Genomic DNA, 16,818 nt, shown 5'->3' on the forward strand with positions numbered 1-16,818 from the left:
GTGCTGGCCGTCTAAGCGGTATTTGTTGGACGGCCATCAAAACAATCATGTTACCCGTGTCATATGCTGGCCGTCTATGACAGTGTTTGTTGGACGGCCATCAAGACAATCATGTTACCCCGTGTCATATTCTGGCCGTCTATGACAGTGTTTGTTGGACGGCCATCAAGACAATCATGTTACCCGTGTCATATGCTGGCCGTCTATGACAGTGTTTGTTGGACGGCCATCAAGACAATCATGTTACCCGTGTCATATGCTGGCCGTCTATGACAGTGTTTGTTGGACGGCCATCAAAACAATCATGTTACCCGTGTCATATGCTGGCCGTCTATGACAGTGTTTGTTGGACGGCCATCAAGACAATCATGTTACCCCGTGTCATATGCTGGCCGTCTATGACAGTGTTTGTTGGACGGCCATCAAGACAATCATGTTACCCGTGTCATATGCTGGCCGTCTATGACAGTGTTAGTTGGACGGCCATCAAAACAATCCTGTTACCCCGTGTCATATGCCTATGCTGGCCGTCTATGACAGTGTTTGTTGGACGGCCATCAAGACAATCATGTTACCCCGTGTCATATGCTGGCCGTCTATGACAGTGTTTGTTGGACGGCCATCAAGACAATCATGTTACCCCGTGTCATATGCTGGCCGTCTATGACAGTGTTAGTTGGACGGCCATCAAAACAATCCTGTTACCCCGTGTCATATGCTGGCCGTCTATGACAGTGTTTGTTGGACGGCCATCAAGACAATCATGTTACCCCGTGTCATATGCTGGCCGTCTATGACAGTGTTTGTTGGACGGCCATCAAGACAATCATGTTACCCCGTGTCATATGCTGGCCGTCTATGACAGTGTTTGTTGGACGGCCATCAAAACAATCATGTTACCCGTGTCATATGCTGGCCGTCTATGACAGTGTTAGTTGGACGGCCATCAAAACAATCCTGTTACCCCGTGTCATATGCTGGCCGTCTATGACAGTGTTTGTTGGACGGCCATCAAGACAATCATGTTACCCCGTGTCATATGCTGGCCGTCTAGGACAGTGTTTGTTGGACGGCCATCAAGACAATCATGTTACCCCGTGTCATATGCTGGCCGTCTATGACAGTGTTTGTTGGACGGCCATCAAAACAATCATGTTACCCGTGTCATATGCTGGCCGTCTATGACAGTGTTTGTTGGACGGTCATCAAAACAATCCTGTTACCCCGTGTCATATGCTGGCCGTCAATGGGAGTAGGAGTATTTTAGGGAGTCTAAGGGAGTGTTCACTAGACGGCCATCAAAACGGCCATTATGTGTTACATACTCTAACACGTACATGTGGGAAACAACACCGCGCGTAAACATGTTGACATGGGTGTCTAAAACATTGGAGGCATAAGTCATAGTTAACAGCCATATCTATTAATGGCTGACTAAATAGCAGAACCGGACCGACATAATGACAATCAGACCCATAAACGACCAGGGGACATACGAACAGGCCCACAATAAGACCCGGGCTGATAAAATGCCAATGAGACCCACATAACGACACAGGTTGAAAATTGCCATAAGACCCAAAAAAAGACCCGGGCGACCCAAATCAGACCCACAAAACGCCCCAGGAAATTAAAATGGCATTCAGAACCACAAAACAAGAACTGTATCCACAAAACTATCCTACAAAAATAAAATGATAGCCCATAAAAGGCCGATAAAATGACAATACTTTAATTAAAATCATATGTTGACTGGTTGATCCACATGCGAAACAGCACTTCATGTGAACAGTGGTGCTTCCTAAAGAGCATGGAGTTAGACAATGCAATAAAACAGTTTTAAAAAACAGGCATGTCCACATTTCTAAGGACTTTAAAAGGTTGTGAAATCACAAACCGAACTAATTAATACATCTTATATCCTGACATATCTTGTTAATCATTCCTTACTCTCCAACTGATCTGCTTGTTATTATACATGATACATGTATTCTCACTGATAGTGTTGTTGCTCTACTTAACAGTGGAATATAAAAAAATATTCAAAAGATTCGATGAATATTAGAGGCTCCAGGTGACACCATGTTGAAAAATCACTAAACTTACAAGGAAAATAATGCACTTTACAATTAAATTAATAATTGATTAGTTAACTAAATAATTGAACATCTGGACACTATCCAAAAAGGTGAGGGGTCGACATCCAGGAATAAATGCTAAATTAGCATACTTAAGTTAAAAATAGATTGACACAGCTTATAAGTGTTTACTTTTGCAGAGACATTTTTGCTTGTACTGTTGGTCTGCTTTTCAGTATATATATATATATGCAAAGAATATAATATTTACTAGTGCTATGGGGGGGGGGGGAAGAATGTCAGCCTGAGTTACTGAACCAAGTGACACCAATGTAGTGACGCCACTGCACGAGCTTGCTTTATGTGGCTTGCACAGTTGAAGACATTTAGAGTTAAAATGTTTGGTTTGTTGCTGGTTGCAGCTTAATTACCAATCTAAACTTTTTGAAATTTTAGAGCATTAGTTTCAGAAGTAGTTTTTCTGTTTGAATAAAAAATCACAGGTGTCTTGCTCTGTTGTTCTAAGCATATACATAAATATTTTCTATAATCAAGAGCTTTTAACTTTATCTCCAATAGACATAACAGATTTATCTACAAATATTAAGAATATAAAGTTCAACAACAAATACAAATGAATAAACACAAGGTAATAATTGTAATAAATTATTTTGTGATTAAAGTTATGTATGATAAATTATTTATTTCAATTTAAATGAAATGTTTATAAAAACAATTCTGAGAAGAAACAGTCAGTTTTTAATAATTTGATTTTTCAGCTCCCTTTGTCTTAAAAATCTGGCAACATCAAGAATGTTTGCGTACATCTTTTAAAAGTTTTCATGTGTTCACTAGCACCAGAACATGGCAAGTTCTACTTGAGAAAGACATCTAGAACAAGAAGTTGTGATAACACATTGATCAGTCTTTCGAGTCAGAGACTGCTATCACTTCAAAACAAGAACAATTTAAAACTCAGACTACACTGCGATGTAAACAAAAAATCATTACCTGTCTTTCACCGACACTGGCAGCTGCCACATTGTCCACAGCTCTGGGCTGACTGTTGGAAGGGCTCCCAATTTTACGACTCATGAATTGGTTGGTCAATACACCATCATATATTGACCTACATTTTTGGAGGAGCAAAACATTTTGACTTAGTAATTTTAACATTGTAAAAAATATTTAAATAGTTTTTTTCAAATCTATTTGATGCCGGTCACTAAAGATGAAGTTCATGAATCAATATCTAGATAATCAAAATACGGTGTCCATATTGGGTGGGGGATGTAGACACTTTTAAAAGAATAAGAACTAATAAGGCACTGGCTTCTGGATCTAGATGCCAGAGAAATTTTTAGTAACAACTAGTGTTTATTTTTAATACAATTCTCTCTTTCCATTTTCTGTATTATTTTTATGTATGCAATTATAGTGAACTACAAAGCAACTGCTGATTGACATAAACATTAAAGCCCACAAATAGGGATGGATTTGGCAGGCACTGAGAAGGGAAGAGGACAACATCACAAGTCAAGTGTTAGACTACAACGTCCAGGGGAAAAGAAAACACCAGAGCCAAACCAAATTAAGTTTTGTATTTGGAAATATCTGCAGCATGAATAAGTGGGCATGATGATACAACTACAATCACCTGCAATATAGATTTACAGAAGGGTATTTTTCTCTGGGATTAACTACTGAGTTATCATTGGGAGATTTCAAAAGTTTTTTTCCTACAACTAGTATGTCTAGTCCTTAAGATATTCTGGGTAACGGAGCATACAATTTTAAAAAATATACAATAATTTTGAAAGTAGTTTGATTCATTTTATACCTATTACAGTCTGACTGGGAATTACAAACAGTAATATTAAGCTCTTTGATAATATGTCACTTTACTATTTCCAATACCAATCCCTATGAATGGGTAACTGAAAACATTTTTCTCAAATTAAAAATTTCATTACTTTAAAGCAATGCAGACTACTTACCCGTTTTCAGGTGAAGTCTGTTTAATATTGGAAATACTTATTCTACTTGAAGAGCTGGGACGAACCACCTTGCTTGCCACAGCTTTTTGAAGTGAGACCCCAGTGATAGTGGGAGTTGACATGGATCGTTCCTGTCTTGCAAGATAGCCATCAAAACAATTATTTTTTGAATAATTTGTTTCAGTTTCATCAGCTCTATATCCATTAAAATTGTCCAAAGTCTTTGTAAATGGCTTAGAAAACTTATAAAGCTGTTGAAATTTGTTGGGAAAACTGGCACAAATATTTTGTTTTTCTCTTTTGTTGATGGAGAGAAATGAAGAAGGTAGTGGCAAATTAAGTTGTTCTGTATTTGTGATAGTTTTCTCATTTTGAACAAATGGCAATATGGAAACACTTTGAGCATTGTCTTGTGATACCATTTGTTCATATTCACAAGGATAGAATGACTTTGGAGATACAGTTGTCTTGACAACAGATTTAGGAGTAGCACAATAAGTATGCTCTTCTCTATACTGCTCAATATAACGCTTGGAGTCAGAGTAATGTTTAAAAACAAACTCGGGTGGTCCCTTTTTTGTTGTTCGTGATAACAATACATCCCTATTATTTAATGCTGAGTTGACTTTAGATTTTGAAGTAGCATCATTCTCAGTCTTTTTTTTTAGTAAACCTACTTTAGGATGAACAAGCCAACCACATAAATCTTGTGAATTCACATTTCTGCCTGGCTGTTGATTAAAATAGCTACAATAAGTATTTGAATTAGAACTATTTGCGTTGTAGTTTTTAGAGTTGCTACACCACTGTCCAGGTATCCAGTTAGGCGCTGTGGTATCATTTGAACTGATGGCAAAATTATTTTTCGAATTTAAATTTAATAAGATTAAATTACTTTCTTTAGTCACTATGTCTTCATCAGCTTCCAGGAGTTTTATCTGTATTTGTTTATCTAGATGCAAGTTATAACTGTGTTTTCCATTATATTCTTCGTTCATTCTGCTGGCATTACTTCGATACAAAACGTAATTCTTCTTCTGTTCCTACATAGCGAATTGTGAGTGGTGTAGTTCACTTGCCCTTCTTAACTCTTAGCACTGTGCACTGCACACTACTATTGAGTTTGAGAGGCAAGCAAGGAACTGATAAATGAAACAGTTGATAGGTACGCTCTCCCACTCTTCCGCTTTTGAATGTAATGATCAAACACTACGAATACTAAAGTTGAAAGATTTAATGTGTATCTAAAAAAATTCGTCTATTTAAAAAAAATAATTATATCAATATATAAATCTTGTCAGAATTTTTATTTTGTAGTTTTATGATAAATCATCGCATATTTGTCATGTTTAAAAGGAGTAAAGTTGGTGTCTAAGGCTAAATTGATAAATTCAACAGCCATGTTGCGACATACCACAACAACTTGTTGAAGCATACACTAATATAATTTAACAATAGAATGTATCCAATAGTTATAAAAATACCTTTTATTTAGATTTTACAGTATTTTCTTAGGGAAAACTGGTAAATATTTTATTGATTGTCGTTAAAGTAAACAGGAAACAGTTATTTTTCTTGTAAGGCATGCGCATCGAGAACTTCATACATTCCTGTTTACCTCGACAACCCTCAAAATCCAGTAGGCTAGATATTAAAAATTAAATGTTTGAGCAATTTAGTTCAGAATATATCAAATTGTATAGTATATAAGACTATGTACACCAATGCATAAACGATAAAACATAGGTAATACACTATACTGAAATTAGATTCAGTTGTTTATTTACAATTTGTGGAACAAGACATTCTCAGTCCAGTCCCAGATGATTCAGTGATTCACACAACATAACATACTCAGTAACAATTGGACTCAGACACACCACACAACTCACTGAGTCAAACACAGTTAGATAATAAATCTGTAAATCAGATCTAAACTCTTTTTCTTAATTTACAACTCTTAATTTCAAACCAGGTTATTATTATTAAAAATATATATATATTATAATTAATATATAGTAGGATGTAGCAGCCGCCATTACTAACAATAGAAACAGGTCTGTTTATGTCGCAAACAAAAACAAATCATGGCTGACGAGCCGTAAGCTGGGTACAGTGAAACAAACGGGCGTTTTCCTTCCCGTTTTGACCTAGCAATACGATTTAACTCAAAATAATTAGTGAAAGAGGTCAATGCTGGCAGGGCATTAGTAAAAAACGAACAAATAGCAAATTATGTGTAAAAATATGATGTGGGAAGTTAATGTATTTAAAAACTACTATAGATTTTTAATTAATTGTTACACGACGTCGACGTGACATGGTTTAATATTGAATTTTGCCTCTTATCTATTCATCTACCAAAGAAAATTGTTGAAAATTCTAAGCACTTTTTGTTTACAAATTTTTAAAAATTTGTCTCACTGCCCATAAGGTTAACATTGAAAGTCCTTATTTTTCGTTTTCTTTAGATTAAAATCTTTCCGACGCTTTTAAAATGTTATGCAATTCATATGATATATTTTTTCAAACATAATTGCAAGAATAGAAATTGAAATTTACTAAGCACTTTTTGTCTAGGGTTGATTAAACTTTCTCAAATTTTCAAGGGAAGTAACTATACATGGTATTTTTAGGTAACTACTCCGGGCATTCACATATTATTTTTTTGAATATTTTATTCAACATCTGCTTAATTTTAAGTATTTGGTTACATTATAGTTAAATATTTAAAGTACAATAGTTTTATAAGAATAAAATTGTTAAAAATCAGTTAATTTTTAAAAAAAGCAATTTCCAATTAATTTTGCTGCAATAGTAAAAGGGTAATACATGGGATGTTGAAAAATATTGCCGTAATTTTAAAAAAAAATTCTTGAATTGTAATAAAAATTCAGCAGTTATAAACAAAACTCATTATATTTGTGTAGAGCGGGGGAGGGTGAATAATGAAGCAAGGTTTTAGCTGGGATTTTGAATGTAAGTTGTAAGGGAAATTAATTTATTTTAAAATTATGTCTACTTTTTTTTCTCTCTCACCCCCCCCCCCCCCCCCCCCCCCACGTAATACTATGTTCCATTTATTTTCTTGAAACCTTTGTGACTGTGAGGGCTAGACTAACCCGCCCCTCGGAGCAACGGTCGCCGATATCTAGTCTAAGCTTATGGGCTATGTGCACTTAACGTGACCCCGAGTACGTGCTTCATACTGCTTGCTTGGGGTGGGGGGGGGGGATAAAAGTGACGTCACCTAATATGCTTCAATTTATATAATGGGCATTGTGGTATCTAAACTAACGTGACCTCCCCATGAACTCTCAATCGTGTCTTCTTGGAGGGGGGGGGGGGAATACGACACCGGCAATTTTTTTTTCATTCAGACAAGTAGGTCTACTATTTTAAAAGAATAAGAAATGATGTCACTATCACCAACATGAATATTTTTGGTTATGGTGCTTTATTTTTTCAAGCAGACATACTCTTTTCAAAACAAATAAGTGACGCATCTAGAATCTAATTTAAGTGGTTCGGATCCATCATAAAACGACATGTTTACCCGTAGCGTTTTAAATGGAAGTCATCCATTTATGACGTCCACGAAAGTTTATAGGATTTTTATGTCCCCGCCTCCCACCCATTTTTGACGAACTCCACCCATGATGTGGACCTCCACCAAAATTTACTTCCAATTTACTAATTAAATATCATGTATTGTGTGTGTCCTACTATCTCAAGTCTAAATATTTAAAAAAGAATCGAGAGTGTTCAGAGAAAAATTAGTATGTTTTAAATGTCAAAGTATAAATGTATCATTTATTTCATGATTTTCCCATTAACAACAAATTTTTTTGCAAATTATTAAACACACACTGGAGGGTGGGGAGGGGAAGAGTGTTACTATTGTTAGTGAAAAAAAATGTCAAACTATGTAGGCCTACTCGTGGGATGTATTTTGATAATTGTATATTAAGCATCGTAAGGTTAATAAAGCGCCAGATCTCATTAGATTCATGACTTCTGTTTTATGTTTACCTCATCTACCCCTTACTAACAAGTTATTCTTTAATTTGGGGTTGTCTATAAATGACGTTACACTGCGGAAGAGGGGGGGGGGGGGTCGGTCGTGGAACGTGAGGCGAAAGGTGAGGAGGGGGAAGAGGAGGAAAGTGTGATGACTCGCTTCACACGCTTGTGCAATAATTTAGAAACTGAATTTAAGCCATTAATTCGTGTTGGTAAAAAAAAAATTTAATTGCTGTTGTTAAAAAAATAGTCACGGGAGGGGTGAGGGACTGAATTTTGACGTCATATAAGGCTTGGGTCCTGGCTTTTTGCGACCGTGTGTGACTTTAATGTGGGGGGGGGGGGGGGGGGCGTTAAAAAAATAATGACGTCGCATATGAAATGGGTGACCCCAGTGCAGTTTTTACTTTCTCGTATATAAGAAGTATAGAGAAAGTCTTGTAATCGTGCAAAATAATAATAATTGAGATTTATAAAGTACTAATAATATCCCGCACATTTTATTTGGCGTACACTTGGTGTGCAATTATTTTTTCTACGAGATTTTATTCTATTTTAAAAAGTGAGAATTAAAAATCATGTCTATATAGTTTGAATGGCGTGGTTTGATTAAAGTTGTTTTTTTTTACACGAGCAGGGTCGTCTTAATTTTACTATTTGACTTTTTATGTGCAGGATAAAAGTTTTATTTGTTCTAAAATGCTAGTACTAATAACGACAATATTAAATTCAACATGTGACGTCCAGATGGACCGGAAGACTCCCCCTCCCCTCCACCATACATACACACAAGCGCGTGGACAAAAGTCGATTACCTCCCCCCCTCTTTCTTCCCACAAGTGAACGTCATAAGTAAATGACCGTTCTCTAGCGCTAGTTACATGGCCGTTACAAGGCAGCCTGGTGGGGTCATGAAGCGGTCACATTGTAGGCATCATTCAGCACGACCAAGAGTTGCGGGTGAGGGGTGGGGGATGGAACTGTATTAAAAGTCAAAATCGTAGTGACGCTTATCAGGGACCAAGCCACGAGCTATCAAGATACAATTTTTAAAAAATAGGTCTAACATCACTGCTAATGAGGGGCTAAAAACGTGAGCTTTTTATGTGGACTTTTTTTTCTTCAAAATGTTAATCAAATCACAAGTTTACCAGAGATTTTCATAACATTTAGAAATTTCAGGAAGCTCATAGCAACTCTTAATATAATAATATATTCTGATAGGCCGGTCATATTATTATAAACATTCAAAGCGAAGTTGAAGAAAGCAATATTAAGTATGTTTTTGTTTTTTGGAAATGCACAATTTTTCTACATTCATTTCAAGAATAAATAAGCAATGTAAAAACAAATGAATGTTAGAATTAATAAGACAATATGTAAAATAGTCTAGATATATTATACTTAAAACCCAATAAAACTGCGTACTTACTATTTGTTCATTATAATACATTTTGATTCTGTTCTGACCTAGTTTATTGACCTCATTAAGCCTCATTTACATAATTAATGCAAACTTTTTGTAATTAATTAATATATCATTTTCTTGCATCTACATGTCCTTTCTAATAAACTTTTGAATCTATTATTCTATCAGCAATAACATAATTGTTATGATTTTTATAAAACACCCACAAAATAAACCCCATTTTGGGAAATTCCCATTGACTTTTAGTGTTAGAGTAAAATGACTAAAAAATAAATTATTAAATTCAATAACTCGGCTTGTATATGAGCTACAGTCTTGTATTTGGTATCATTTTAAAGCATTTTGTGACCACTATCAGATGGTATTTTTAAAAAATTGATAAAATTATTATAAAAAATTCAATGCTACTAGCTAATATATAGGCCTATTTTTTTGTTTTATTTTATCTAATAACTTAATATCTTTTCTATTTATTATTATTTATTAAGCATTTTCATAAGTGATTAGTCCTACAGTACACATTATAGAAATAAACACCAATTTTTAAGTTTCAGCTCATTCTCAAAATATTATTCTGGTTTTAAAATTGAACATGACAAGAAGAAATCACAATTTGAGCCAAGAATTTTAGTCTTAGGTGTTACAGTGCAGCTTATGAAGAATTATATCAAGATTATGTGACCCGATTGCTTTCTTTGTCACTACGTCTATTGATCCAGAATTTGCTTTGAGGGCTTTTTTTTTTTTAAAATAGATACTTCATAAATTGTAATGTTTAGGAAATTATGTTTCTTTTTTCAATGATTTTTCAATTTTGTATTCTGCTTGAAAACATTCTTGTCATATTTAAATTTCTGACTTTAAGTTTAAGAAATTGAAGTTCTAATTTTTGTTTCTTATTTTCAGGTGCTTTATTTCCCTGGTGTGTAACATAGTTGATTTGTTATGTAGACAAAAAGAGATGATTATCTAAATATACAATGGAAGATTTAGTGTTGGTTAATGATGTTGATGAGGAAGGTGAAAAGAACATCTTGAGCACCCCAACAAGGCAGCGTACAAAAAAGAAAAGTACCCTAGCAAAGCTTAAAGAAAAAAAGCAGAGAGAGTTTGGCTCCAACACATCTTTGCAAGCCCAGAAATCTAACACTGTTTCAGATATTTCTGGTCTTGATAAAACTGCAAATGGTTTACCAGCAAAATCTGATTATTTACAATTTTCAACCAAAGAACCAAAAGAAACCGTTGAAGAATCCAAAAATGAAAACAAACCTAGGCCCAAGCCAAGAAGCAGAAAACAATCTGACCTTGACCTTACAGAAAAAATGGAGGTTGATAAGGAAGAGAAAAACAAGTCAGATGAACAGGTGACTCATCAGAAAAATCTCATGTCTATTGGTAAATCTGACTCAGGTGAAACTTCTACCACCCAAGGAATGTTTGTCCCCAAGCCACCCCTAACACCCAGGACACCAAAATCAACGCCTCGAACACCAAGAGGTTATGTACTGCCAGGGAAAGGAGAGAAGAGGAACAGAGAGCCTTGGTCATCAGGAGATGAGCCTGAAGTGGAAGAGAAGAAAGAAAAAAGCCAAAGCAACGAAAACATCAAAGGTTCATCTGGCAACCTCCAGAATCTCCAGGCTGTTACAGATTCATCACAGAAGTTTACAAGACAAATTCCAGGACAAGTCAAACCTGGTGAGCGACTGTTGAAAAGGAGGAACTCCAAAGACAATAGAAGTGAAGACAGTAATGACTTAAAACAAAAGAGTCTTGGCTCTGAGAATGGGAAACCCCCAATTAATCGTAGTTTAACTAGTTTAAATGGCACAAATATAAATAATAGTTCAACTAACTCGTATAATGAGGGTATTCCACCACAATTAACACATATATCCCCTAGAGAGAAATTCCTCAAGTCATCCAAAAACACAAAGAGAAACAGTTTTTTAAAGCAGAGAAGTATTTCGCATGATAAAGGAGACTTGGATAGTGCAGATCACCACAGTTATCTTGACAATATGACCCTAGAAAAAGATCCTTCTAACAAGTCGTTAGATTCCTTACATGCGCAGTACGAACGTTTATTGCTGACAGATATTGACAGTGAAAACAAACAAGATGAATTAGTACTAACATCAGAAACACCCTTGATGAAAAAATCAGTTTCTTCGCCATCTAAAAGTCGCCTTCAACCAGTCAGTCCAAAGACACACCCTCCTCCACTATCTGAGGAATTTTCTTCCAAAAGTCTTAGAACATCATATAAAATAGACTTTAATGTACCAAAAACTACAGAAACGACACAGAATGGAGCAGTAAAATCTGAATCAGGACCTCACAGTGGGGGAGACAGGCTATCCCAGAAGTCATTTGCATCTGGGAGTATCCTGCCAGTCATAACAACCAAAGAAGCAAGGGCAAGGTATGCTGTTTGGTTTTTGTTTATTAAAACTTATAGAAGGTAAATCTCTTTATTTCTGCTTACAAAATGTATTCACTATTCTATAGGTTCTATCCAGTTGGGACAGGTTCATCGACCCTGTTGGTGTGTGATGAGTTTGATCGCTATTTCCCTGACAGAAAAGTCAGTGTTTTTGTTGGAACTTGGAACATGAATGAGCTAAAAGTATGTATTGCTTAAGTTAAATTGACTGCTAATAATTTATAAGTAACATTTAAAAACAAAAAACTTCCATCTCAGTTGTGTTCTCATATAAATAATTAATTAGAAATAGCTGAAACCCCTAAATAAATATCTTATTCATATTTTTAGCTTCATCTCTAGCTTAAGGTACAAGGCGGATTTTTTCAGTGTAATGGGTCATATATTTGGAATAGTTTCATTACATAGATTTAATATCGGACTAAATGCAGATACTGTAACTACAGTATAAAATATTAGCACATTATAAATTGAAATGAAAATATTTACTACTAAACAAAATTGATTTATTCCCCAAGGATGTTGAAACAATAGAAGACTTTATTCTACCCAAAAAATGTGATTATGTGCAAGATATTTATGCCATAGGAACTCAGGAAAATGCTATGAACAAGTAATGTTAATTTTTTTAATTAAAATTTTTAATGTTAATTAACATTACAAATTATAGCAATACATTATTTATTTATGATTTTGCCTTAGGAAAGAGTGGGAAATCAAATTACAAGAAACGTTGGGCCCATCACACGTTATGTACCATTCTGTTTCACATGGTTCATTACATTTAGTTGTATTTATTCGAAGGGACCTTATCTGGTTTTGCTCAGGTAAAATCCTTTTTTATTTATATTTTAGTTTAATATAAATCTATTAGATAAACTTAGCTCTTATATACCCTGAACATTTTTTTGAATAAAGAAAATGAATCTCTATTCTACATTTGATTTTTTAAATTTAGTACATTGTTATATAGTATATATTTTTTAGTGCTGTTTTAGTTTATAGTTTAAGCTGCTAGTCTTATTCTGTGTTGGCTACATTTGTTTTACTGAGTGCAATTACTCTGTTTACTACTTAACACTAAGTACATGACTGTTTTACATCTAATTTTTTTTACATTTTAGAACCAGAAGATGATATAATATCTCTCAGAGCTTTGACAATGGTGAAAACAAAAGGGGCCATTGGGATGTGCATGACATTGTTTGGTACATCCTATCTGTTCATCAACTGCCACCTTACTTGTAGGTTACAACTTATCGCTGTTTTAAATGTTATGAATTTCAAAAATCAGCTTAGAGCTAGGAAGTAATACATGAACTTTAAAATATAATTGTATTTTATCCTTGTGAATGAGTCTATTTTTTATGTTAAAAAAGCACTGAACAAATTATGTTGATTTAAGAAATCTTTGTTGAAGAAATTATTTTCATGTAACACATTATTTTCATATTAATTTCATGACATCATTTTTATGTATATTTATATCACACTGAAATTTTATGACAACAATTAATTAATTTTTCAGGAAAGCTTGTAATTAAATCAAAACAGATTACCTTTTTGCTTAACTATTTGTTATTATATTGTAGCCGATCGAGATAATGACACCTCACGGAAGATAAACAGAATAGCAGATTACTTTAAAGTCATCCAGGAGATGAAGTTACCCAAGTCTAAGACTAGCGTAGGTTCTCCGAAAGTAAAGAAACCAGGTGGGTTGATTGTGTCAGTGAAGAATGTAGTTGTGCAAGTTTATGTTTTCTTATTCTTTGCTTTTTTTACTCACAGTGCAACAGAAATCATTTATATACTTTTTTGTCCTTTGCTGTTTTCAAGTTTATGAACCATTTATAAATAATGTCTTTTCCTCTATATTTAGCTGTTTACAGTATATCTAATAAGCTGTTTACATCTAATCGGCTGTTTATTTATCAAGGAGATGTCAGTGCCTTCTTTGATTGTGTTTTCTGGTTTGGTGACTTGAACTTCCGCCTTGAGCGAGAACGACAGGCTGTGGTAAGAAAAGTCGACCAGATAACATCAGAGGAAATTCCAAACTTTGAGGCTCTGCTTGGGGGTGACCAGCTTCTAAAGTTTATGACTGAAGGTAAAAAAAAAATAATTCTTGATCGTTTTGTCTTAAAAAATAGAACCAGCCAAATATCTATTGACTCCTGAATTTATTTTTTACTATTTGCTGAAGTAGTGACTCTTGGAATCCTTGTTTTGTGTAGTTCAAGGAAAGATGAAATTTTCTTATAGAACCAAGTGTTCTGATGCACAGTTTTTTAATCATAGAAATCAATATCAAAGCATTGTTAAAAAACAATTTTAAATTACTGTAACAGTGAACAGTTTGATGTTATACAATAACTAATTTTATCCCAAAACCTTATTTTCCCACAGAAAAAATATTTGGAGGATTTCAAGAAGGTCGAATTAATTTTCACCCAACTTTTAAATTTGATCTCAATAAAGATTCCTATGACAGCTCGGCTAAAAGCAGAGTGCCATCCTACACAGTAAGTTTCATCTATTTGTTATAATTATATACTCATGGATTAAAACACAACCCACAACAGTTTCTTGGGGTTCTTGCCAATAGTAATGTTTTTTTTAAAGAAGTCGCAACACAATTTTTTGGATCGTGCCCAGATAAGCCTCGCCAAATAGTTAACCCTGCCACCCAAATAAAGATTTGAAACTTGTACTTTTAGTTTTTTACCCTGACCCTAACCCTAGTTCTAACCTTAGAGGTGGATAACGAATTGTGTTTATGTCGTGCAGTTAAATATTCAAATGTCTAGACATCAGAAATAAAGTTGCGTGCGTGCATTAAATTGGAACTGGCAAAAATTGGCGGGGCTTAACTTTTCCCCCGTGCACTTTTAGCATTAGTGGCGGGGCTTATCTGGACAAGATCCAATTTTTTCACAATAAGATAGTTTTTATACTTTTGTGTTTTTGTTTAATGTCAAGTGTCTTTTCTTTGATGTCATGTATTTGAATATTCCAACCAGGACCGCATCATGTTTCGATCCAAGAAGAAAAATGAAATCAACTGCCTGCAGTATGATGCTGTTATGGAGATAAAAATATCCGACCACCGTCCAGTGTTTGGTCGGTATGAAACTGGAATTCAACCAGGCAAAGACAAGTAAGGTTTTATTCACATATCACAACTTATAGAGCTCTAGGCCCATACCACAATATTCTGTCTGCATATTTTTTCTCTCTCATCTATTTTATTGTCATTTTTACGTGTTATAAATAACTTTATGTTCACTATATATAATGTATTTGTATCATTATTATGTGTATTCATATTATTCAATTTTGTATGTATACAAATATATAAATATATATATATATATATATATATATATATATATATATATATATATATATATATATATATATATATATATATATATATATATATATATATATAATTGTTGTCTTTCTAGTCTGGTGTATTCTGCTGGCCATTTTGACAGGGCAGTATATTTGGAAGGTAAGTTGTCTTTAGCTGTGTTAACCACCTGTTTTGGGCAGAAAATAGATGATAAATACCTATAGTATAGGCCTTTAGGACGCACACTGAATTTATATGAAGTATTGGCATCTTCATTCAACTGAGGTGAAAATGTGTACCTGGAGTGAGCTACATTTTTTTTGGCTCTTGACAAATAGAAAATATTTTAACTTATGGGGAAACTGGCAGATTACTAAGCAACATAAATTTTGCTCATAAATATTTTAAAAAACATTAATTTAAACATTATAAATTTATTTCTTTACCAGCTTAATTGAAGCATGAATACATAATAATTTAGGGTGATTTACATGACATTTGGGTTATATATTGTAGTAGAGAGAACGATGATGCTAAAGTGTAGTATTATTATCATTTCCCAGCCAATAAGCGACGAGCTACAGCTAAGCCAGGCCAGAAAAAACAAAGTGTCATTTGCACCCTGCAATAATCACACTCTCAGAGATGTAAGAAAGACAACTCTGAATCACTACTGCTGTCTCCCACCTTGAAAGTTAAAAAGTTGTTTTAAACTTTATTTTACACTACTTCTGCTGGTTACAGAAAAATGTATCAAAATATTCTTGCTACTAATAATAGAATTTTTTTGTAAATGTATATTTTTATAATTTATTCTTTTTGTATCAAAATCTGCTTGTTATTATTCCGATTTCTGTCTATTGATTCAATGTCACATTGTTAAGAGTTCTAAGTTAGCACTCAAGTAACTATTAAAATCAAATTTTACACAGAGAGTGTATAGCTAGTCACAAGATATTGATAATGTATTTCATCTGCCAATGAAAATTGAATGAAGAACATGCTAAAAATGATTATTAATTAATTTTTTGTTGTGAAATTTTTATAGTCCAACAAAAAAAAAAAGCTTTTCTTTTAAAAATATTTATTTATTTAAGACTACGATCTATAAGAGCACAAATATTTTTTTGTTCTATGAGGGCAAGGGTTGATGTTCAGTACTAAGATACTGTACTAATAGCCTCTAGACCATGGCAAATATGTCATTTTGTTCAATTTTTTGTGATATCTTGTACAGTAATGTTCTTTTAAACTCATGACAATGTTCACCATTTCTTAGTGCTGTCCCTTTAAGCTGATGATTGAATGTAATGTTTCTGACATGGAACTCTTACTACTAGCACAGCACAGAAAAGTTGTTAGGAATAAAATGAAAAGCAAAAATCTGAATAAAACTTAAAGCAACTGTTATATCCTTCAGGGAGTAACTGCAAATGTATCTGTGATATAGCATCATATTTTACAGTGCTAGATACCTCAGATAT

The 16,818-nt window shown here is 34.0% G+C and overlaps 2 protein-coding genes across 3 annotated transcripts; one reads left to right on the forward strand and one right to left on the reverse strand.

Moving 5' to 3' along the window:
• Positions 1-2,775: 2,775 nt before the first annotated feature.
• LOC131938219 (uncharacterized) lies at positions 2,776-5,252 on the reverse strand. The gene is made up of 3 exons (XM_059296139.1): positions 4,076-5,252; positions 3,090-3,207; positions 2,776-2,969 (listed from the first exon to the last, which is right to left on the reverse strand). Exons 1-3 carry the CDS (start codon positions 5,071-5,073, stop codon positions 2,919-2,921), a joined length of 1,167 nt encoding a protein of 388 aa, XP_059152122.1. The 5' UTR covers positions 5,074-5,252; the 3' UTR covers positions 2,776-2,918.
• Positions 5,253-5,668: 416 nt separating this feature from the next.
• Positions 5,669-16,377, forward strand: LOC131938244 (phosphatidylinositol polyphosphate 5-phosphatase type IV). 2 transcript variants are annotated; one of them, XM_059296174.1, is made up of 12 exons: positions 5,669-5,714; positions 10,434-11,955; positions 12,042-12,159; positions 12,495-12,589; positions 12,679-12,803; positions 13,101-13,220; positions 13,569-13,691; positions 13,916-14,086; positions 14,386-14,501; positions 15,000-15,136; positions 15,447-15,493; positions 15,898-16,377. In XM_059296174.1, exons 2-12 carry the CDS (start codon positions 10,508-10,510, stop codon positions 15,963-15,965), a joined length of 2,568 nt encoding a protein of 855 aa, XP_059152157.1. In that variant the 5' UTR covers positions 5,669-5,714; positions 10,434-10,507; the 3' UTR covers positions 15,966-16,377. The 2 variants fall into 2 exon arrangements, with proteins under 2 accessions (XP_059152157.1, XP_059152156.1); XM_059296173.1 differs by having other exon boundaries at positions 5,672-5,821.
• The last annotated feature ends 441 nt before the right edge of the window (positions 16,378-16,818 follow it).

Source organism: Physella acuta, unplaced genomic scaffold, assembly GCF_028476545.2.
Source record: "Physella acuta isolate Inbredline_101_S28 unplaced genomic scaffold, ASM2847654v3 ptg000239l, whole genome shotgun sequence".
Lineage (NCBI taxonomy): Eukaryota > Metazoa > Mollusca > Gastropoda > Physidae > Physella > Physella acuta.

Bases quoted from the DNA above. Each gene is read 5' to 3' on its own strand.
- LOC131938244 (XM_059296174.1), top strand. From the start codon at position 10,508: ATGGAAGATTTAGTGTTGGTTAATGATGTTGATGAGGAAGGTGAAAAG. The intron at 13,221-13,568 runs GTAGGTTACAAC...ATTATATTGTAG, and splicing joins CATCAACTGCCACCTTACTT to CCGATCGAGATAATGACACC. The intron at 14,502-14,999 runs GTAAGTTTCATC...TATTCCAACCAG, and splicing joins GCAGAGTGCCATCCTACACA to GACCGCATCATGTTTCGATC.
- LOC131938219 (XM_059296139.1), bottom strand. From the start codon at position 5,073: ATGAACGAAGAATATAATGGAAAACACAGTTATAACTTGCATCTAGAT. The intron at 3,208-4,075 runs GTAAGTAGTCTG...CCAAAAATGTAG, and splicing joins CAGACTTCACCTGAAAACGG to GTCAATATATGATGGTGTAT. The intron at 2,970-3,089 runs GTAATGATTTTT...TTCTTGTTCTAG, and splicing joins CCAGTGTCGGTGAAAGACAG to ATGTCTTTCTCAAGTAGAAC.